The sequence below is a fragment of the Photinus pyralis genome, unplaced genomic scaffold (genome assembly GCF_008802855.1).
Source record: "Photinus pyralis isolate 1611_PpyrPB1 unplaced genomic scaffold, Ppyr1.3 Ppyr1.4_LG2, whole genome shotgun sequence".
NCBI lineage: Eukaryota > Metazoa > Arthropoda > Insecta > Coleoptera > Lampyridae > Photinus > Photinus pyralis.
Genome location: NW_022170403.1, coordinates 12,661,612 through 12,687,100, shown reverse-complemented (window position 1 = coordinate 12,687,100; position 25,489 = coordinate 12,661,612). Strand labels below are relative to the sequence as shown.

Below are 25,489 nucleotides of genomic sequence, written 5' to 3'. Positions count from 1 at the left end.
AGAAAAACTCCAATTAAGGAAAATGATTATGTTAATTGATTTTACGAGTTCACGTTGAAAAAAACTTTACTCTTTTGTTAATTATGTGAAAGCAATGTATTCTATATTTGTTAGAAACGTTAGAGTAAATCTACACGTTTTAAAATTATTTACAGTGGCGTGCGTCTACCGAGGCGTCTACAGATCTAAGAGCAACATCTTTTAATCGAAAGCACTATTTTAGTGAGTTATTATTAAGAATATACTTTTTTAATATATTGGCAACATAAAAAACATGCTCAAACTAATAAAATTATGAAATCAATTAACGAACTATTTCCTTGATTCCTTGATCAGAGTTTTTCTGTTAAATTTGTTTATGTAATATAATGCGTTTTTTATGTTGCTATATCCAAACATGGAATATGTAATGAAAACTAGTGGTTGCCATTTCAACAAAAATATGCTCCCTTTGAAAATGTAGAGGTACGCCACTGGCCACAAATTCATAGTACGTAGACTGGTAACAGATTTTGGATACTATAAAAAGCTTCTTTAAAAAATTTTGATTTGAAGAAATATTCAGTGTTCCAGACAACATTTTCACACTGTACATGCTGTTATATAAACAAAGTCAAGGCGAACGTTGATGTTTCGTACAGACGCCTGAATTAATAACGTGTCATTAATTGTTAGTTAAATTTTTCTCTCAAATTATTTAATTAGTTTGGTAAGGTTTTACGGTTAAACACACAATGATTATTGCGTTTCTAGTTGTATCCAAGCGCTTTGTTTTTCCTTGTAAAAAGTAATTCCTAGAATTGTTAAATCTAGGGCAATTTATCGTTTATTTTGGTATCAAATTATTTAAGTGACAGCTCTGTTTGAATTTATGGGCATTTTATTTGCTTTTGTTAGAAAGTTGATGCAATTTATTAGCGATAAGAGTGCGTTTTAATCAGCAAAAACTGCGTTTTTCGTAGAAAAGTGTTATCTGACTGAGATAAGAGAATCCGGCGTAAAAATTTGGGTCGTGACATAAGGAGGAACAAAAAACGGATGCACGATTGGCTGTTGTGTTGCTACGTGTTCGATAAAAGGAAGAAGAGAATCGAGTTTTGGAAAGTAGGAGAGGGACTTTAAATACTGATTTTTTTTGAATAAATATGATTATTATTATTGTTATATAGTTACGTTCAGACTTTTTGACGTTACTGATAAAGTTGCTGCTCGTAATGTTCGCACTACTTAATAATGGTGGACGATTCTTGTGGTAGGTATCAAATTTTTGTGAGATTCACTTGTAACCGTCATGAAGAAATGTAGAAGCATATTAAGAACACAAGCGTCTCCTTTTTCTGTTTATCATTATTTATTTCGAGTCACTTGTGCGTGTTTGTGTTTTAATTCAAAAATAGGGACGATATAGCTTTCTCTCACTGATTTCGAATAAACCGTGGGGATTTTCTTGAGCCCTCTGACTCATTATCGACTGGACTGATTAGACTATGATTTATGAATGATGTCTTTTAATGTTTATTTAAAATATTATCTCGGGGGGTAGTGAGAAGACAACCTAATATTCGGAAGTCTCACCGTTCGTGGAAATGATAGAAAATCCCTTGAAATTCACCGTACTACCCCTAATAATCCTACTCCTGAAGCAACGCACACAAAATCAAATAGAACTAAATTGATTCTTGCGATCTACAACCACCATTCATTATCCGCAATTATCGCATTGGATAAAAAAACTAATCTGGTTGAAGCGTTCTAAGAATACGTAATTACGTAAGAAGTCGCATTTAATTTGTGATATAACCGCGAAGTAAATAAGGTTAGGTACAGTGTCCTATAATTTGTGTAACTTTAATTTCGGAGACTTCTCGTTCGCACGGAAAGTAAGACAAGTGTAACAGGTGCAAGTTTTTATTATATTCCAAATTACCTGTTCTGGATGCAGCTGTTTCTAACGACACACGCTTGGGTAATCCTTGAAAAGTTCTTTGTGAAATTTCTATTGTTCTGTTAAAATTTTCATTGGTTCCCATTTTCTCTAGTTGTTGAAGGTGGTAGTCCGAAGTAAGCTAGAAAATACGAACCTCAATTATTGATTTGGTATTAATTTTAGAAAGGTGCTTAGCATTCTCGAATAATTCCCACGAAATTAGTATTCTAGTTGGAAGATTTTACATGTAATAGGGTTAGAGATTACAGATAACATTAACTAGAGTAGTTTGTGGCCTGTTTTAAATCATGGAAATGTATGTATTCGGTATGTATTTCATTAGGCTGAACATAACCGGACGTCCCTTTAGGAGTACAGTCCCAAAGCAAGCATGAGATTTTCGATTACATGGATAATGCCTCGTAAAAGTAAATATTAAATTCGTACATTGCTTTATAAACTCCCAAAAATCCTAAGTAAAAAAGTAAGGTGGGTCGTGTAATGATTTCCATATAGAAGGCCATTTCACCCTTCCGTGTGAATTTTAGGGTTTACGCATTTTTGTATCGAGTAGCAAAAAACAGCTTAGATATTACAAATGTTCATCTTCACCACAACAAACAACCTTCCACCGTTTATTAGGTCCAAATGTAGTTCCCTCGCCGACAAACAAGTAAACATTCTATATCACTTCTCATGTCGTCGTCTAACCGATACCCAGATTGGCCTGGAACAGTCTATTCAGGTCTCAGCAAATGGTACTTATATTTCAAATCTTATATTGCATTCCATACAATCACGTCATACCGTCTTCATCAATTTCTTGAGTGCGATAACAAAATATTTCTGTCTGACGTCATTAAATACTCTCCCCCTACCCATATTATTTGCCTTCTGATGGTAGTATTCAATCATTCGTGTAATTATTTGCCTAGAGTCAAGTATAACTGGATTCTTACTCCCCATCATCCAACCGACCTCCGACGCATATTGACCGTTCTTCATTTCTGGTGCCAGGTTATAGTCTTCTCTTCTTGGATTTTCTGTATTCGGAATCCCTCACATTTTTCAATTTCAATTTTCAATTCCTGTCCTCTAGCAGGTCTAATAAATCTTTTTTCCTACGCCGTTACTCTAACCAATCTAGTACAATTCGTTACTCCTTTCATCTCTAGCTCTTTTGGATTTATTTTTCGAATATTCTCCTGTGAGATTTTCTTTAACGGTGAATTTACCTAAAAAAACTTAAACGAAAACGCTCAGAAGCTAATGCTTCTCTTTTAGTTGGTAAGTGCGTTCCATCCAGAATGTTTTGTTATCTTGTGAAAATTGGATTGAATATGAATTCGTCTCTCTCTCCCTCCCAAAAAAGACCTAAGATCCATTCGATTGCACCGTGATTAGTTTATCCTTGAACTTTAACATCAAGGATCTTCAGTTCACTATTCTTATAGAATGTGGCCTGTAGAATCCATAATTTCAAACAGTTTCAAGATTGGGCTACTAGTTCAAAAGTTACAGCCCTTAGAATTTTAATTTTTTATTGAGAAGTCCAATCGAGAAAGTACGAATTGTTTTGGATTCTACGCACCAAAATTAATAAGGAAAAGTGTTTCCCGATTTTTTTTATTACCTTTGTTCTTCGGGGATTTTCTCGATTACCTCCTTGCAATTTGAATTCCAACCAAAGATAAAATCCTATTTACGTTGATTCCTGTACTTAACGGAACACCGCTACCACAATAAAATAATCTCCTTACTCAAGATCTTTCAAAAACATCGCCAATCAGAATTAGACTTGATAACGTCAGCTTTGAAAAAATGCATGCGCGTGCCCCCACTTCGCCTCGTCAAAATACCTTCATTCTCAATGCGCGAAATTGAACTTCGCGCTCTTTTTATATAAATAACTATTTGTTTAATTGTTATTTGTTTAATATATTACCAAACCAACCTATTACTTCCGAGGGTTAACAAATGTTATGGGGCGAATCCTACGGCGCGAATTTGTCGCGGCGAATTTTTCGAAGGAAAATTTGTTGGGGGCGAATATTCCGGGGGCGAATACTCCGGAGGCGAATATTCCGCGGGCGAATTTACTTAGGGGCGAATATTCCGAGGGCGAGTTTTCGGGGGCGAAGTTACCGGGGCGGGTCTTCCGGGGCGAATTTGCCGCACACCCTTATAAACACCATTTGAAAATCAATTAGTAACAATTATTTGAAAAATAAAATATTCTTTGCGCGTTCTCGTGTTCCTGAAGTGGCGCTATTTACTAAAACTCCTGAAAAATGAAATAAAAGATCAATTCTTAAAAATTCCTCTGAAAAACATTTTTGTGCCCTTTGGCCACAATTCATTCGATATATGTGATAAAATTCTAGCAAAAACAAAAGTTTCTCGCGTGATGAATTTTACCCTGCGCGGATAATTAATGCGCGATCTTGTAGGGTCTGTTAAAACTACACTTATACCAGAAAAGGAATTGTATACGCATAATTGGAGGCGTACATCATTCTAGGCACCGAATTATAATGATATCGTTCCTAGAGAAAGAAATATTATGGTGTAAAGATAGAAGAGCACGGATTAACTATCAACGTTTTATCTTCAAAGACTCTAAACTTTAAAATTAATTATTTCAGTGTAAAAAATTACAAACACCATAATTTCATTACATGCGCCATTTACAAGCTCTCTTTGAAATTTAGTGGCTCTATGTTACATGGATCCGGAGTAAAAAATAAATAGTGGATCTAACTTCACTCCAAAACTCCCTTTCATACTCGGGTATTAAAATATTTAACAGTCTACCACAACACATAAAAGTGAATACGTCAGAAATAAAACTTACAAACGCATTAAAATCTTGGCTAAAAGATCGAGTGATTTATAATATTGAAGAACATTACGAGTATGTTAGAAGTGTTTAACAAATATTTATGATTTGCTTTTTCCTTATTTTCACATGGATTTTATCTTTTGTCTTTGCTTTTTCTGGAATTAGTTTATCTCGTTTATTGAAGTTGAGTATATCATTAGTTCTCTGCTGTTCTTAATACCTTTTCTGGCTTACGCTTTGCTTTTTTTTACTGATAAGAGTTTTACTTTATTTTACCTTATATATTTCTTTTGTACTTAAGTAAAGTTAGGAAGAAATATTATAATTATATTATTGTTATTTGCTAAAAATTGATTTAAATTTAAACATTGACATTTGAGATCTAGATATTACAGTGTCCTATTTTAATATTTTGAGATCATTTATTAAATTACCCTCGATTCTTTTTTATGTTCTATCCCTGTCAATTATTTTATTTTTTTAGCTTATCAAAACCAGAACAAAGATATCATAGTCTGCCTTGTTTCCCTTTTAGGTGAGTATTCTATTTTCTCTTTTGAAATTTACTAAATACAATTTATATTACTACATTTCCCTTCACTTCCTCTCATTTTTGCTAGTGTCCAAGAATTTCATTATATATCCCGACCCACCCTTACTTTGCCTGAGCTTACTCATGTGTGGAACTTGTTTGGTTGAAGTGAAAGGAGAAACACGTAATTTCTGTGCTGCGTGAGTTAAACGAGTTCAAAGTTACTTAAACCGTACTTTTAATACTAAAATTCTAAAGCTGTAAAGAAATGCTAGTGCAGGGTGCATGGTGAAATGCTCAGGTGGATAATCAGTGATCTAATAAAAGAATAATTAGCGTTTAATGTACGTGAATCGATTTACCTGAATACGTTAGCTTTTGTGGATAAGATAAGCGCTCGTAAATATCAATTCATACAAATAAATAAATAATATTTAAAGTTGCAGTTTTGTTAATAATTGCAAATAACAATGGGAAGCGATCCTAGTGAATTAGTTAAATTGTTTGAAGGTTTTTAAATTGGAGATGAGAAAAACGATTAGAGATGAAATTGGTAAGCTCAACATACCGGCTTTATTAGAAGGGCAGAAACAAAAATACGAGGAATTAAAAAGTGATAACAAGGAATTGCATGAAACCATCCAAAAGCAAAAAAGAATCATTGAAAATCTAAGAAGGGACAACAATTTAGTTTTTTTCGGAATTCGAGATAGCGGCGCCGAAAATATAGAAGCTTTGGAAAATACCATTCAAGACCTATGTAACAATGTAGTGGAGGTTACAACAACGTCCGATAATATTAACTACGTTCGACGTTTAGGGAGAAATGAGAACAGAAATCGGCCGGTGGTTGTGTCATTCGTTTCCAATATCCATAAGAGAAAAGTTTTAAGGAACGCAAAGAAGTTGAAAGGTAGTACGATATACGTCACGGAAGATCTAGACGAAGAACAGCGTAAACGCAAAAAGAAAATGATCCAAATTAGAAATTATCATAGAGAATCGGGTCAGGCTTGTCAACTAAGGAAGAATGGATTATTGATTAACGGAAGATTCATCCATTGCCAAGAGCTACAGGGAGATCAAACGGCGCCATGCATCGAACCAACTCTTGAAAAGGATTACAGAGAAACATCCATAAGGAAAGAAGCCAAAAGTACGAAGAAACGGAAGATCAACAAAGAACCACCGTTGCTTACTCAACCACAGATGCGCGAGTCCCGAAGCCACTCCGAATCTACACCTTCAACCTCCAGCAGAAAAATTCAAGAGTGATCCAATAGAAATAGGTATTTCAACGGAATAAACATTTTGGTGTATAATGTTGCGGGACTAAAGAGTAAGTTGCATAATTTTGTTTTTGAGTTTATAGATTTTTTAAGACAATTCGAAATATTTCTGTTATTTGTGTGGAGGAATGCAATTTTATGACAGTGAAATATATTAAAGGAGTTATAATTTTTAAATAATAGATATTTGTTGCATAAAATATTTGAATGGTCAAGAATACTTATTAGTGAATTTTTGTCAGCTGAGAAATATAGATTTTCATAGATCTATTAATTAGTAATTTAGTAACTATGTTTTTTTTTTCAACAAGTCTTTCAGACGGTCAGTATGACCATGAATACGTCCACTAAGTTTATATTTATTTAATGCATCACATTGTAGTTTATTTGAATAAAGACTGTTATTATTATTATGGTCGGTGTTTCTTGTGAGAACTCAGGTCTAGCCTGGTTAACTAATCGCACGGATTAAAATCAAGTAACGATTAGTGTCTGTGTCTGTGTCTGGTGAAGTTATGTAGGGTCCTTAAAAAAAAAAAAAAAAAATCACACACGTACATTGGACATCTAGGGATAATGTAATTCGTACTTACCAACATACCTATTGATGGGCACAATAGCCAACGCTATCAGGAAAGAGGAAAACAAAACAAAAAAAAAAATCATTATAATAATTCCTGTAATTTTATTAAATGGAGTTTATTGTGTAAGTGTTTCTTTGGCTTTGCGTTTGGGTTGAATACGAGTGGGTTGTGATAACCTGGTGTGTTGCTGTGAAGAAGGAGTTTTGTGTTTTTTATTTGTATTTATGGTGTTTCTTTGTTCCTGAGGTCGTATTTGTGAGGTTGCTTGGGTTTTTGGTGGAGATATTGCAGTATTTTGTGAGCCTGTGGTGCTGTTAAGGTTTTTGCGTTTCGGTTGTATACGAGTGGGTTGTTTCTGAGAAGAAGGAGTATTGTGTTTTTTAACTGTGCTAGGGCGTGTAACTTTATTGGATGGACCTGTCTTTGTAGTAAATGTTGCGTTACTTGTGTTTATGGTGTTTCTTTGTTCTTGAGGTTGTATTTGTGAGGTTGCTTGGGTTATTGATGGAGATATTACAGTATTTTGTGAGCTAGTAGTGCTGTATAGGTTTTGTTTGGGTTGAATACGAGTGGGTTGTGATAACGTGGTGTGCTTCGGTGAAGAAGGAGTTATGTGTTTTTTAATTGTGCTAGGGCGTGTAACTTTATTGGGTGGACCTGTCTTTGTAGTGCATGTTGCGTTACTTCTATTTATGATGTTTCTTTGTTCTTGAGGTTGTGTTTGTGAAGTTGCTTGGGTTTTTGGTGGAGATATTTTAGTATGTTGTGAGCCTGTAGTTAAGGTTTTTGCGTTGCGGTTGAATACGAGTGGGTTGTGAAAATGTGGTGTGTTTCTGTGAAGAAGGAGTTATGTGTTTTTTAACTGTGCTAGGGCGTGTAATTTTATCGGGTGGACCTGTCTTTGTAGTGCATGTTGCGTTAGTTGTATTTATGGTGTTTCTTTGTTCTTGAGGTTGTATTTGAGAGGTTGCTTGGGTTTTTGCTGGAGATATTTTAGTATGTTGTGAGCCTGTAGTTCTGTTAAGGTTTTCGCGTTTCGGTTGAATACGAGTGGGTTGTGATAATGTGGTGTGCTTCTGTGAAGAAGGAGTTTTGTGTTTTTTAAATGTGCTAGGGCGTGTAACTTTATTGGATGGACCTGTCTTTGTAGTGCATGTTGCGTTACTTGTATTTATGGTGTTTCTTTGTTCTTGAAGTTGTATTTCTGTTTTTGCATGGGTTATTGGTGGAGACATTACAGTATTTTGTGAGCCTGTAGTGCTGTTAAGGTTGTTGCGTTTGGGTTGAGTACAAGTGGGTTGTGTTTGTGATAACGTGGTGTGTTTCTGAGAAGAAAGAATATTGTGTTTTTTAGCTGTGCTAGGCCGTGTGGGTGAGGGCGTCTTTGTAGTGCGTGTTGCGTTACTTGTATTTATTGCGTTTGTTTGTTCAGGAAGTTGTGTTTGTGTGGTTGGTTGAGTTAAGTTTGGAAATATTACAGTATGTTGTGTGTCATGTTGTGAGTCTAAAGTGCTGTTTAGGCTTTTGCGTTTGGGTTGAATACTAATGGGTGGTGATAATGTGGTTTGCTTCAGAGGTGAATCTCTGATTGTAGTATATGTTGTATCATTTGTTGTACTTGTTTGTTCGGTAAGTTGTATTTGTGTGTTTGTTTGGGTTAGAGGTGGAGATATTACAGAATGTTGTGTACCGTGTTGTGAGGGAGTGCTGTTGTTTACATGTATACGTTGTGGATCATTTCTGTATGTAGTATCTTGTGTTATGTTTAGAAATTTACGAACAATATGGCATGTGTTGATAATGACTGCTTTTTGTAAATGTTTGTATGTGTTTTTGTCTAAACCTAATAGTTGTAAATTGTGGTGTATTGTCTTTGGTATAACTCCAGTAGCACTAAGAATAATGGGAACTATAACAGTAAATTTCATTCTCCATTGCGTCTTAAGCTCGATAGCTATATCGGTGTATTTGCGGTGTTTTTCTGCATGTGTTTTAGTTAAGTTGTTAGTGTTGGGGATGGCAATGTCTATAATACAAATGGATTTTTGTGTTTTATCTATAAGTGTAATGTCTGTTCTATTATTGTGGATAGTTTTGTCTGTGAGTAGTGTCCTGTCCCAATATAATTTGTGTGTGTTGTTTTCGAGTATGATCTGTGGCGTGTATTTGTAGTATGGTGTCGTATTTGTTATGAGATTGTGTTTAAGTGCTAATTTTTGATGTATGATTTTAGCTACCTGATCGTGTCGATGTTTGTATTCAGTTTGTGCAAGTCGTGTGCATGCCGATATTATATGTTGGATTGTTTCTGATGTTTGGGAACAAAGTCGACAAGAATCATTTGTCACTGTTTTATCTTTATGTATGTGTTTTTTATAGTTGCGTGTGTTAATGACCTGGTCTTGTATTGCTAACATGAAACCCTCAGTTATTATTATTATTATTATTATTATTATTATTATTACTCATGTGTGCTTATTTCGTGGTAATTTTGTTACGTTTGCTCAAAGTCGACGTAAAAAGTAACAAGATACGACGAGTCGCATACGATTTTCAGTAGGAGAATTTTTAACACCAAGTTCGTATTCGGAAACATAATTTTAATCCGACTCATATTCAATAGCACTGATCTTTGAACGTGTATACATCCATTGGCGAAGGTTTGACATTTTTTCGTTAGACGGTAACAGACCGACAAACGGACGTACAGAACCATCACATAAGGTGTTCATTCGAAAAATTTCCCGAACAAACGTATTGCTATTATAGCAAAACTTTAAAGTAATTGAAAACAACTTCCAGAATACTATATCTCGAACTTGGAGTGTCACCAGAAAAAATTAAATTACTCATTAATTTGATGAGCACAAAATTTTAAATTAGTAGCACAAATCGTCCCAAAATGAGCCCAAAATTATGAGATATTTGGAACTTAATTCGTTTCAAGTCGACATTCCACTTCACGGACCCCTAAGTTGGAGGGAAAAATCTGAGCCTCATAACGTTCTTAACATATAAATTTCATTAATTATTTAATTTGCCGTTCTTTATATGAGAGAACTGAAATCCAAGCAATCAAGCCGAGATTTGCACAATTCACACAACTAATCGTTTGCCGGAATTGACAAACAAGGAAATATTTATGAGCTTTTACTAAGAATGTGCTCAAATATTTACAATTCTGGATTAAAAGGGATGGCTTCGTTGAAATTAATTTTCCGCGGAAGGGATAATCGAACATTTTCATTTCGGTGTAGGTATAAGGATTAATTTTCAAACGTTCGTTAATAAAGGAGTGTTTTATGTGAATATTTTTATGGGATTTGTTTTGAAGACGTTGAGAATTTAAATGTAATAAAAAAAGTAAATGCGCACAAGAACTTTCCAAGCACCCAATATTGAAAGCGAAGTTTATCCCACTAAACAAGATCACTTTACAGATCCTTTGGAATCGCCGAAATAGAATCGAAGAGGAACTAATGAATATTACATCAGCGGTATCCAACAACATGAAACTATGACTACAAGTGCGTTTGGAACGTTTGTAAGCAAGAATTAAAAAGAAGTTATCCCTTTTTAGTAGAGAATTATTTTCCACTTTAGTAAGCACACTGACTAAATAAATAACAGATGAAGTATGAAGTCTTTTACAATGACCACAGATAAAATATGTTGAACCTTAAGTACCTAGTATGTAAAACATTGCATTTGGGCGCTACTTTATCCCTAAAGTTTGGAAAACTTACTTCACAAACTAAACGTTAATGAAGTAAATTTAGTAAATGCAACTTACTTGATCCACATAAATCGTTACTGCAAACGGTTGCGTTTGTAGAGTATCGCAAAGTGGCCGATCTCTGGGAAGACATTCCTGGCGTGTGAGCGTTAAAAGTTTAGAAAGCTCCGTAAGACTTCCCTGCAAGCTTTTTCCGGCGCTTCGTGCTTTATTGCAATCTTTTATAAGAGACGCCACCCGAAAGGATAGGTCTGCCGCAACTGTAAAGCCACAAGATGCCTTTATTAATGGGCGCAGTTTATTATTCGAAATTTCCATAAAATTAAGTTTCGAACGAGAGAGAATTAATAAAAACAAAGTTCTCACCAGCGGTTAAGTCGGGGAGTGCTTGAATGGCCGTTTCAATGCCAGTCTCATCATGAAGTGCCTGCCGCAACGGATTTCCTAATAATTGCTCTCCATCTGAAATCATTAAAATTATTTAGAATGCAGCATCCTTTGCCTTTTGACTTTTCAGTTTTGTAGTTCTACACACAATTTATTTGCGTTTATATTGAAAACCTTTTCTCTTTATATATAGGGGTTTTTGGTTCAAAATGTGCCATATTTTTTCTCTGCACGTAGAGCAATTCAATGGAGAAATCATAACAATACAATATTAGCTTTGCATTCGAAATTACACTATTTATAGTACGGTCGTAATAAAAAATACGGCCAACAAAATTATGCGGCTACGTGTTTTGCAGTGCCGATCGATTTCATTGAAATATCAATTAATGTACCTTCCAAGTCCCTGTGTATAGCTTCCGTGGCGATTTGTATGGATGAAGTTGTTACAGATGAAATTTGAAATTGTGTGTTGTCGACAAAGGTTTCAATATCTTCGAACATAATTTTTATTCTGTTTGGAGCGGTCGTCGCTGTTTGTGAGATTTGTTCATTTGCCGTGATCATCAGCGCGATGCTGCCTCTGGAAATGAATTACAAAGTATTTAGGGATGCGTATTTATTTATTCTTATCTAAATTAAATTAATATTATATAGATAACGTTTTCAAAATATCAAGTACTTCTTACTATTATTCAGAACCTCACCTCAGAACTTATAATTTGAACTTTTTTTAGGGGTGCTAAATGAAATTGTAATGCAGACTCCATCCACCTCCTTAGACGGCCGCAAAGCGAATATCAATTTTTCTGGTGATACTAGAGTTTAATCGTTTTCTTTTAAAAGGAATTATAATTTACACTTTTTGTGGGATACAAGGGCGTATTCCACTCCTTAGACGGCCGCTTAGCGAATTCCATTTTATTGGTGATACTGGAGATGAATACTTAGTAACCCTCTAAATGGAATTGTAATTTGAACTTTGACAAAAATTATAAAATGACAATACTTAATTGTCACTAAGAAAACTCAAAACGCTTCATTAATAAGAAATGCTTTGGTTTACGACACAGAATACGGCCTTCTCAGAATAGAAACAGCAATGTTACAAATTTGTATGGTATTTTGGCGGACCCTGGTGGGTGTACTGTGAACTAAAGCTTCAAAATCAGAGTAGCGCCATCTGGTGACCAGCTTCTAAAGCCATGAAGTAGTTTCCCCAATTCGATCTAAATCATAAATATCGATAAAAAATACACAGTTGTTAAATTGCAAGTGTATTTAGATACAATCACATTACATTATTTAACACAGACATCTTAAATTACATGTTTACGAATTACATATAAAACTCAGAAGTAAGTGCAACTTACGCTTTGTAGATGTTAACACTTTGCAAAAAGATCCTTACGTAACGTTTTGTCGTACGAAATATTTGGTTTTAATTGCTGTTTGGAATACATATTTTTGATAAAAAATATCTTTAGAACTAAATTTTTTGTTCCAAGAGGTAATAAAACCGTTTCAGCAAATTGTCACACAAGTTTTTGACAACAAATGATAACTTGATCCTGGTGCTTACTTGTTACTTGAGAAGCGAGAGTGGAAGTTGCTGAATTATCTAAAACGAATTGCAATATAAGTATCTACGTCTATATAAATATAAAACTCAAGTCTACACCCTTTTGCGCCTATAGGTACAGTTGGTAATAATTCTGCGTCAATTTGTACCTGTTACTTACCTTGCATAAATAGGAAAGAAATAACAGCACATTTCAACCCTCTTCGCGTTTCAAGCACAAAACAATATGTTTCAAAATGTGGGAAACGATGCCTCTTTGATATTTTATTGTTACAATCCGCCACATCACACTTTTTACGGTCACATAACTTGTTCATATTTTAAATCTTTCAAAAGTCAAAATTGACATGTGTAAAACCGTGTGTACGTATAAAATCGACGATAAAAATATTTCCTGTAACGAGCAAAATTACAGGTTTTGCAAAAAAATATTTGAGTCTGCGATAAATAGTTCTCCGTACAACCACGGGAAACGCTGTAATCAGTGACAATTTAGCGCCATTTATGTTTCTGTTCTGTGAAGGTCTTATTCTGTGGTTTACGATTTGAATACTTAAATTAAAAGGCAAAGCTTTAAGGTTTTTTGATTCGGCATTAATTTTACCGTTATTCGAGGTGTCTACATACAACATTTCATTGAAATACCTTAAGAAATAAGAAAATTGGATTACGAAAATACAAAAGTTATCATGCAGAACTGCACTCGAACGGACGACGGACAGACTTACAGACGGACGGACTTACAGACGGCGAAACAACATTATAAACGATCTCGAGGATCGTTAATAAACGGAAAAAGTGTAAAAGTATGGTACATGAAAAAAATAGATCTTTTGCCATAACTTCTTTCTTAAGCGGTACAGAAAAAATTCCTTTCTTGGTGCAAGTCTCCACACCATAACGAACCAAATAGCGAAAAAAGGAGAACAATAGCTCTTAAGGTTGTTGCATACGTTTAAACCGCCTATGCAAAATAATGTTCTTTGTTCACTTCCAGAGCAAAAATGAATCATTGAAAGTTCCTGAAATTTGGTACAATGGTTAAGGGCGATGTATATGAGTGAACTATGTTTAGATAACTTTAAAACATAGAAAGTTTACTCAAAAACTAACTTTGAAATTTATGAAATCGTCAGTAAATAAATAGGTGTAAAACAAAAATTGAAAATAACCATTTTCACACATAATGACATAGAATTGCATGAGCTATATTATTTTTAGCAGTAATTGCCAATAAAATTTTAATAAAAAATTGTGTGGTATTGAAATATTCATTTAAAGTCCTATAACCATATATCTACAGGGTGTAGAATTGGTTTATGCTCCATAGGGATTTCAATGGCAATTTCTTTATATTGAAATATTTTTCCCCTAATAAAATGTAAATAATTTTTTTGTAGATTGTAAAATTCTGCGTCTCTTCATGTGCCCATTTGTAATTTTTGGTTGTGGCCTTGTGGGAAATCGGAGAAATTACGGAAATTACAGATTATAATTATAAATCTAATTTTGAAACAAAAATTCGGTTTTTACGCAAAGACTAGGTCCGTTTCATATGTCCGTACGCCTGCGGCTATATTCCAGTAGCGCACCATTTCAACATACTTTAGGGTTTCAGCTAGGATCTATTACGTTCCTATTAATAAATGTATGATATCTATATACATTTTAATTTTAATAATAAACAATAAGGATTATACATGGTAACTACACTTGGTTTAATTGCAAAAAATTCTGGAATGCATTCTTAACGTGTAAATAAAACCATTATAAGCTCATTAACTATTCTCAAGGCGATCCTTTCAAACCCTTATTGCTATGGGGCGTACTTTTCGTATTTGTCCGCTTTTAAATAATGGTTTTCGAAAGGAAATTGCGGTGTTTAAATTTTTCGCTATATGCACACAGTGGCGTATCGTAGGGGGGGGGGGGCAAATGCAAATGATCAGGGCAACTTAAAAAATTTCATTTATTATTTCATACAAATAAAGAATATGTACAATAGTTACATTATAGTACTACTTTTCTGGCTTATTCCAGGTTTGGTTCTCGGGATTTTTCCCGGACACCAAATTAAAATTACACGAACCATGCCGACTTTTGCCGCCTCTATTGAGTGCCGCTCGGGGCACTTGGCCCCTTTTGTCCCCCCTCCCTTTATCCGGCACTGTCTGCTAATAATATCCCGGGGCGCTCTTGAAAATAGCTAAAAGTAGAAAATGGTTAAAAAAATCTTGCGAAAATACATTTACATTTTTCATTCGTAAGAATGACGATGACCATTGCCGGACTTGAAGGTGCCTTATCTGACAAAAACTAAGGCGAAAATACCTGACGAAGAGACTTCTGGTATACATAAAAAAGTTTAAACTTCTGTTCTCAATACTCCAATCTTTTAAACAATGTCTATCAAGCAATTCAAATATCATTATCGCCTTTGACATTCTTGCGTTTCTAGGTTCGACTTCAAAAGCAGTGTTGGGTTTTGACCGCATTACAAGAAAAATTGAAAAAATTATTCTGTCTGTCTGTCTTTATTGTAGTGTGTGTTGTTCATCTGCTACATGGATCATATAGGTATCAAACGAAAGCTTATAGATATAATGTCAAGAGATGAACCCCCTTTCCCCGTAAACAATCGCTCGCTCTAAACGTACTCAAATCCATAAGAAATTTAAACTATCTTTTTGAATAAACGATATGGAACTCAAAATCTCACCAGCTCCTAAAATATAGAGCCGCATACCTTGATAGCGCCCCGGGCGCCAACGAGCTACGCTACGCCACTGTATGCACGGACAATGAAACGGTTTAGTTTATTTATTTTTTCCGGTTTCCCGAATGGGGCAAGACCAATTAAACAGTACTCAAAAATTGTTTTGCGATTTTGCGTTTTACGCCGAAAACGATTGAAAAAATGTATAAAGAGAATGGCAAAATGTAATGCTTCCGAGATTAACAGAATTTTATAAAAAATGTATTCTCCCTAAATTACGTGAAGGCCGAGTCCCCAGAGCAATGAAGATTAGGGACCGTACGTTGGAAAAATTAATTAAAATGCAATTTATGTTATTAATTCTTTTTTTTGACAGTGCAGCCCACTACATTATTTATTATTATTTTATGGACTTTTATGACTTTATAAACATCACATCACAGCATCATAATTTTGAATGCATTAATTGAATTGAGTTATTTACATTATCATTAATGCAATAGTGGTAATTAATTGTAGATACTTTGTCTACTATTACTATCTTTAAAAAATATAACGAAATCAAAAACTTCTTGTACTCTAAACGAATCGCTAGAAGCAGAACTACTTTCTACAATCCAGAAGGAAGCAGCCAAATTGAAGTGGTACATTATGGAAAACGATATGTTTAGCTTTCAACTGGTGGTTGAAATACTGATGAGTAATAGGAAAAAATAGGCTTTGCATTCTATTATATCCCTTCTATGTGTCGAAAACCCCCATACAGGTATACTCTGCCATTTAAGAAAATCCAATTGTGGAAAAGCATGTTCATTCTTGACTTACTAACCCTGGTTCAATTTAGATAAAAAAAAACCTGCAAGAAGATGATTCATTTTATTTATTTTATTTAATAGGGTCGACCATGTGCGTCCCCATTCCTATAGTTTTTATGTGTTTCAGTTACCTTAATTGATTTTGGAAAGCCATGTTGAATTTGTTACACCACTTTTACCCGACTAATAACGGGCGATCAAAAGTGAGTGGCGGTCAAGTCGCGTTTGGAAGTTTCACATGTAAGCAAAAATTCCACTCCCAGCAACTCATTTTTGATAGCATAGCCATAATACTCTTCAGTCGAAGGTTTACTTCCTGTTAATCATAATTTTAAATTACGAAATCCTTTGAACCAGATTGACCTTATTAACGATGGGTCAGATTTACGGTAGCGGTTAAATTACATATTAAATCGTAGGAAAATGCAATTTTTATTCAAGCACCTACTCAACAGATATATTTACAGAAATATATTCCAAAGCAACCAAACGCTTGAGCAAAGTTAGCGTGCGTTTGACGTGTGTCAATATTAGTGTGTACCTACATACTTTTAGGTATGTGTGCAGACGAATACAGATTGAATCTTTTTATGGCTCACGGATTAGTTTTAGATTGACCGAAAAGGAATTACTGATCAAGCAATATGATTTGGCCATTAAAATAATTTTCTCTTTCAGGATGGACCCTACTTTTACGCTTTTATTTTATACTTGTGGGAAACTCGAATGGATAACAAGCTTCTATCTTGGTCTCGCGTTTTACGATATTCTGAATTGTCATTGTCATTGTAATTATCCTTAAAAGGGCTGGTGTTTCTTTAGGTGTTAAGGAAAACAATCGAAACTACACTAGAGTTATTTTATGAAATGTAATTAATTAGTTGTACCTTGCAAAGAAGTTCCCAAAACTTTTGACTTCTACTGAGGGGTTGGGCACGATTTGGTGTCTACGATTCTTCTACGTAATTAAACTTAACATCCGTAATAACGACTGTAGCCGAAGTAGTAAAAACAATTATGTTTCCTTAGATTAAGCTTTTCAATGTTTCCTATAACAAATCATTCATAAAATAAATGCAGTAAGAAGGAACCGAGGGAGGGTTGTGTTTGTATAAACGTAGCAATTTTTACTCCACGAGTATGAGGATGTTTTTGGGCGTAATATCAGATTAGTTCTATTGTAAAATATTATACTGCATTTTTGGTGATTTAATTCAATTTTTGTTGTAATAGTAGTTAATTACCTAAGGTGCCAAAAACTCGTCCGTTCTTACTTACTAATTTAAGTGGCAAAAATATAGTAACCCTACCCATTTAAGCATTTAATCAGGTTGAGTACTCACCGTACACCCTTGAGCCATTTCACTAAGAAGAATTCTGTAAAATGTTTGCACAACATTAAATTTCAAAGCGCATTAATAATTTCAGGAGTGGAATTACATTTAATAAAAGATAATCAGAATACGCTTGACGGAGCAGCTTAACGTTATTCATTGTTATGCTGTTTAAAATATTTCCTTTGGTAATGGAATCATTTGGTGAAAGTGATATTTAATGACGGTTTCAATCATTAATTCACAGGCAAACGAAGGGATGTAAATTAAGCAGATGGTAGGTGTTCCAAGAAGTAGGTTGAATGTAGGTATTATTTAGTATGCAACAGCGAGTACGCCCCATTCCATTATTTTAAAATTGGGACACGTAGAATTGTATGTATGTGTCACTTTCCTCCACAGGATAATCTCATATTTAGAATTCAGCAAGAAAGCATTTGATTATAATAAAACAGAATTAGATCCGGGAGGGTAACAGATTGTTTTACCAACCAATTTAGTCTCAGTTGTGAAAGTAGTTCGATCGAGTATAAACAGAGACACAATGAATATCTATTTCAACCTTGCCACTTCTGTAAATCTGGTACTCTGGTACAGTGGTGCAGTTGCGCATTCAGGACACCTACCCTAGAAAAACATGTACATAGAAAACATTATTAATAACGTCTTCAAAATCTACAAGCGCTCATACTTTCTCTTCAACACCTCGACAATAACATAACTTTAACTCAATAATTAAAATAATGGTTGGCATAAGGGAGGGTTTCTACCCAATTTAATATTAACACATAAATTTTACATAGCAATGCCCGTTCGAACTTAATATGCAGCTAAAAATGGAATTCGCGCAATGAAGAGGCTAGTGAAAACAGATATTGAATAGATTTCTATAATATACATACACACATATAACATAAAAAAACTTCCGCTAAGACTTTCCGCAGTCCTTGATATGGTCTATAATTTACAATTTATTATTGGGTCAGGGGTTAAGCTTAGGCGGCATCACAACTATAGCTATATATTAGTAGTATCAACCCAAAATAACACCCTGTAATTATCTGAATTAGTCACGTCGGTATTTTGCAATAGAAAATAGGCGTGGATTGGATCAGATCGGATTACTTGCGACGCTGACGGTTCAAAATCTAAACTACAGAAACTGAATGGACACAAATATCTTAGCCACCTACTGTTGAATTAACACTAAGAAATTAACCTACCTAACATAACCTAAACGGGGAATTATAACAGTAATTTCATGTGGTAGTACAAAACTTTAAATATCAGTTATTGCACAGAAAATATGGAACGCCGTTTTAGTATTTATACCAACATTTTATCATGTATCATTTTAAATAACAGTCAATCTTATGTCTCTAAATTTTTCGTTTGTTGTTTTTATCTTACGTATTAAGAGATTGATTAAAAAAATGTTGATTAATAAAGATGATACATGAATTAAAATGTTTGTTGATAATTTTAATTAGGCGCTAGTATACACGTAGTCAAATAGACTAAACTGTAGTTCCTGAAACTTCCGCACAATCAGAGATACGAATTAAAATTATCAACAATCATTTTAATTAATGTAACATTTTAATTCAACAATCACTTTAAATAATTCTTGCCGATTTTAACAGCATGAATTCATATGATTGTTGAATTAAAATGTTCTCTGAAAATATTTGTACAATTTTATTCCAAAATTTTACAATGTGCCATTTTAAATAACAGTCAATCGTATGCCTCTACTTTTTACGTTTGTTGTTATTGTCTTACGTATTAAATATGATTGTTTAAAAAAATGTTACTTAATAAAAATGTGAAATGAATTATATTGTTATATTGAATGAGTGTATATGAAACTGTATTTCAACAAACAATTAATAACAAACAATTAAATTGAATTGCAAGAAATACTTCGATTAATAAAACGATTTTGTCCAACAAACATAAAAATTCATTCATTTTAAATGTGGAATTAAAATTATCAACAAACATTTTAATTCATCAGTCATATAAATTCGACGATTTGAAAATTGAAGCCGAATATTTTCAACAATCACTTTAATTCAACAAACAAATAAATTTTTATTGTTAGACGTAGTAAAAGAATCTTTTAAAATGATTGTTGAATTAAAATGTTACATGAATTAAAATGTTTGTTGATAATTTTAATTAGGCGCTAGTATACACGTACCCAAATACACTAAAGGATAGTTCCTGAAACTTCCGCACAATCACAGATACGAATTAAAATTATCAACAAACATTTTAATTCATGTAACATTTTAATTCAACAATCATTTTAAATAATGCTTTCCGATTTTAACAGCACGAATTAATATGATTGTTAAATTAAAATGATTGTTGGGAATATTTGTACAACACTTCAATAATTGAATTAATATGATTGTTGAATTAAAATGTTTGTTCATAATTTTAATCCCACATTTAATATGAATAAATTTTTATGTTTGTTGAATTAGTTCTAGTTAGTTATATTACTGTTCGTTTATGTATTCGTTTGTTGATTTGTATTGTTAAACTTTCGTTATACACATTGCTATATAATTCATACATCATTTCAATTAAGTGAAGTTTTTTAAACAAACATATTTAATGTTTCACATAAAAACAACAAACATAATAAATCGGGAAATAAAATTAACTGTTGTTTACAATGTTACATTGTAAACTTTCGTAATAAAAAGTAAAACGGCGTTCCATAAGAAAATGTCGACCAAAAACACCGAATAGTCAGATCTCCATTCACAGCGCACATTCATACTTAGGGATGGAACTACTTATTACAACCCAAAGCAACAATTTGGGTTTTTATCGATTGGTAATGGGATTCAGGGGGTGAAATCAACCCTTAAAGTTTATTTTAGCCTTGTGCAGTCTTTGTTTCCGTGTATGTTGTCCTAGGTGCCAATTTGTTGTATTTACAAAGTTGATTTTTGCAAGTTAAACGTCTTAATTTAATTTAATGTTTTTTTTATAGGTTTTGAATATAACAAAAAATGTAAAAAAGTCGAAGCAAATTTATTAAATAAACTGTGACAAGGTAACGAGTAATTTCGAAAATCATTACCAAAAGATTGATCGAAAAATTTGACCAACTACTCTGACGGAAGCTTCTATTTTGGATTTAAATTGTCCCGAAGAAACAATAAATTAGAATTTTTAGAGCTCTAAAGAATGTCAACGCTCTGTACTATCTTCCCAAACAAATATTGTTCATGATGATGTAAAGAATTTATCTGGATGATTGGAATCAACAAAATATGTATCATTTTTACGCAGTGGTTGTAAAGGCGTTTTGTCGTTTTAATTGCCTCTAATCAGTCGCGCCATCAGGAAGCCTAAGGACGCAGTTACGACGGCGACAAAGTTGCATGTTTAAATCCAGTCGCGAGACGAAGCCGCTGAACGTGCGACTTTGTAAGGCGCTACAGTTGCCCAGTGTGAAGGGGCACTAAGCTTACATCCATTTTAATAGGGGTATAGTATTAGATTAGTGAGCTCATCAGGAAGTTCTGAAAGATATGGCATTGAATAACGATCTTTAAAATATTAGTGGAGAAAAAAACACTAATCAATAGAAACTTTAGACATCACAATTTTTAGGAACAATCCACCATTTTGGACGTTCAAAATTTTACATAACTAAGGGAGGAGATCAGTCCGATTAGAAAATAAAGGTTTAAATTAAACTCTACATATTTTCAGGGTTTATAGTTTACCTTTAGGTTGTTACCCATAACCAAGTGTTAGTCAAAAGCAAAAAAAGTTTTCCTTTATCACCGTGTAGGTATAATACAAAACTTTATTTTGCAACAGAATCCATAGAAATCATTATAAAACATCTGAAAATACCAAGCACAGGTTATCCCGCCGTTCCCATGTCAACAACAATTCTGAACTTCATTTTATTTCATGCGCCGCGTCCCATTTTTATTAAGAATGACAGATGTAATTGGAATGCACAATGATTTGTTTTACCTATTTATCTACCCCTGCTGTTAAAGTGCTCATTTTATCAACCCTAACTGTTACCTTACTGACACCTTAGGCCTACTCATCCAAACCTATTAAAATCTCAATTCAACATCAAACATAGGCACCTCTAAAAAGCATTATGCGGGTCACTCTGTAATTGGGCGAAAGCCTGTTGAGGGCCCAGAACAAGAGAGGGATAATAAATAAATAAATAAATAAAACAATTGAGCCTTTTACTCAACTGATTTGGTCATAACATTAATAGCAAGTTAAAAAAGTAATTGTAAACGATTTACAACAAGCGCATTTCCGCTTGCATTAATGTCTCATTTGTAAGATCCTAACATTCTATCCCAAAATTTCAGAAGAATTATTGGTTCACAAATAACGAATGTGGGACTGGGCATGCGCAGTACTTGTTTTACGTGTTTTAGTTAGATCGGATTGCGCCCTAAAACCCAAAAAGGATTGCGGGCAAAATTATGGAAGACGGTAAAGCTAACCTCCTCGTCGTAATTTCTCGGAACGCCGATAGGCTTTAATGAATAAAGGTTTATTAAAAAAGTTAGCCCATGTGAATAATTTGGAAGATAAAAAATGTTTCAAAACTCACAGACAGACGACGGAAAGTTGTGTATATAAGGGTTACCGCAACTTTGTTGTGTTACGTACAACTTATGTAGTCGCTTTAATACGTTTCTCTGTCATAAAGAACTATATTGCCTATTGTTTAAAACAGCTGAGTAAACGTCTTAAAATCGTGAACCTTAAAAAGGGTTTGTACTGAATTATTTCTTCGTCGAAAGGCATTCTAATTACTGCAGCGGAAAAAAAAACCCATTAAAGTGCAGTTTATTACGGATTGAAATGTTCTTCCATTTCGTAGTAATTTTTTAAAGACACGTTTCCCATTCTTGGTCAAACTAAGAAAACCCAGACAGTTTGTTTGTGGTTTGTTTGTAATTTTAAAATACAAGGATCAACCAGGAAAACAACAGCGTTCTCCAATCTTTTTCATTTGTCCAAATTACAGGGAAAAGAATATTTATTTACATTGCGTCGGTGTGGAGTTTCTTGCTTCTGTAAGGATAATTGTAATCTACGCAATGCGGTATCAACATTGTCAACCGGAAATAGAAAGGCTGGATCTTTCAGTTGTAAATTTATAGTGGATTGAGATGTTGCAAATTTGATTGAGAAATTTTGTGTTTGAACGATTCTGAAAGAGAGTAATCTAGAGGGTATCAAAACACCATTGTGGTTTAGCTCAGTTTAGCTAGTATTTTTACCGTTCATAAACCCATAAAGAATTGGAGTTGTTTGTAATAAAATTAATTCGCTCAGTTTAACTTTATGAAACACTTCAATTTATTTAGTTCCAATTGATATTTTAGATGTAATGTGTATAAAAAATTGCTGTAGTAGATTCGATATCAAATTTAAATTGGTTTCAAAAAAGATGAGGCTGAAACATTGATTTTATAGATTGGACATTTTAAAGGGTAATCTTAAATATTAAAACCTGTAAAAAGCAATGTAATTTGAAATCTTTCCATCATTTATTTCTTCATTAGTATATTTGAATGATAATTTTGTGTTTGAATTTGCAAAAAAACCTATCAAAAATGAAGTATTGAAGTCAAATTGGAAAAAGAGGAATGTTCAATTAATCGTAGTAAAATTTCATACTGAGCTAGCCGTGGTTCAATAGTTATTTGTACAACTAGTTTTGAAAGTGATACTTTTTTCATGGATTTGCAGTTTGATTAATGAGGGCGAAATTCACGGAAAAAAGACACTTTCAACACGTGTTGTACACGAAATTTTTTTGCATAGTGATAAAAACATTAATATTGCTAAAAAATGTGCCGTACTTATACGAATATAAGTAACTTTGTTTAGTACTATCATTGAATAATAAATTATTCAATGGTACTACTAGGAAAAGAACTGACTACTATGAAGTATATAATTTGTTGTAACCTTTTTTTATAATTTTATTGCAGTTTTTATTAAGTCAGGAAAAAACATTTCTGCCATACCTGGCCTAATCGGGGTACAACCCGAATACAGAGATACCAAACTTAGTAATTGCCGTGGAAATGTCTACGGATTGATTATAAACAATGGATTTGATCGATCTTTAAAATTAAAAGAAGCTTCAACTAAATAAGGGGCTCTGAAGTAAATTAGATTTGCTGTGGTCACAATCAAATCATTTTAAAACGCTTTTGAAGTACCTATACGAATAAAATACATTATATTCCTTTAAATCCGGATTCGCCTGAACTGATTGACGGGAACGAACAAAAACGTACGTCTTAAATGTAATGTGATCAATACTCAAATTTTATTGCTATGAAAAATTTCTTATGAAAGGCGAAATAGAGTCGTGCAGAGAACCCGTAAACATATAAAATGGAGTCACGTTCTAACTCTACCACATTTCTCTTGTCCTGGGGAATGTGTGAATATTCCCGTCAAGTGTTATCGACTATAATGTGAAATATGAGTCAAAGGAGCGTAAGTGACACTGAATGCCAATGAACAAAAATACTGCGAGGCACCAAGTTCAACATTGCACATTATATACTTACAGTAGTAGCAACAGCAGTAGGTGCATTAGACATGTATTAAGATTCCTCATCCATTTATCCGTGTAACGAGAAGTAATTGAATAATCATCGCGAAGTCTCTGTATCCCCTTTTTGCTGCAACATGTTTGCGCTATAATTGCGCACGGCAGCGCCAATGACAAGATTAACCAAACAAAGAGCCAACAGAGTACCGGCCCTTCTATCTTGATTGCCTGAAAAAAAAAAGCAAAAGTAGAGATTAGGTACCTTAATTAGACACTCGATTGGCACGTACCCAGTGATTTATTACAAAAGTTATTTGAAACTTGTTCATTTTATGTTTTAAATCGAACTTAGTAGCTAATTTATGTTGGTAAGTTCTGAAGTTTCCTCATTTTTTCGAATTCCGTTGTAAAGTAATTATAAAAATTTAATACAGAAAGTTAAATAAAGTTGCTTTTTCATTTATCTCAGGCATTTTTTTTTCTTATTTCTAACAACATTATTCAGGCAATTCCCATAGTATAGCAAATTCCAGCTTCGCGTTTATTACGTTCGACTCGTTTAGGTTTAGTGAGATAGTGATCCTATTGGCAGAAGTACATTACATCTTGAATAGTAATTTGATTAAATATCGATTGCGTTGATGTACCTTGTATAGGGTCCAAAAGCCGTGCACTAAGTTTATTATCCGAGAAGCAGCTGTTGAGTACCATAATTTTCAATTGACGTCGCAAGAGAAATACGGCGCTCCCTCAATTTTACTACCGAATTTCGGATTCAAGGACGGGGAATAAATTTAATAACCTTAAAATGTTCTTTACCTTGAAAATGAGGATATGAATCGGTATTTGATTTTCCAACACGCCTTTTAGGAAATCTGAAACAAAAATTATGCATTAACATCTGAGGAAGCTGAAACATTTGTATCTGAGAGAATAACTGTAAAGTATCCTGCAATGAGTATTTATGAAACGAGGCGCTCAATCTCTTTGGATGCAAACATAAATTTTACTACCTAAGGTCTTGACTTGATTACTTTTTTAAGTAAATTCATAGCCAAACTAGGCGAAGATGCAATAAAATTATGTAAAATAGTAGACAATAACTTTTCTTCATGCGGTAGTATGTACTACACAATTTCTTTATGTATTACAACTA

General features: G+C 33.7%; 1 protein-coding gene across 1 annotated transcript in view; it reads right to left on the bottom strand.

Moving 5' to 3' along the window:
* Positions 1-1,817: 1,817 nt before the first annotated feature.
* The window catches only part of LOC116163826, a 42,384-nt gene continuing 18,712 nt past the window's right edge, over positions 1,818-25,489 (bottom strand). The window contains exons 3-8 of the mRNA XM_031477957.1: positions 25,153-25,208; positions 24,350-24,561; positions 11,693-11,880; positions 11,277-11,372; positions 10,968-11,170; positions 1,818-2,066 (exon numbers count right to left, since the gene is read on the bottom strand). Coding sequence (XP_031333817.1) covers positions 1,818-2,066; positions 10,968-11,170; positions 11,277-11,372; positions 11,693-11,880; positions 24,350-24,561; positions 25,153-25,208 — 1,004 coding nt within the window. The remainder of the gene's footprint in view (positions 2,067-10,967; positions 11,171-11,276; positions 11,373-11,692; positions 11,881-24,349; positions 24,562-25,152; positions 25,209-25,489) is intronic.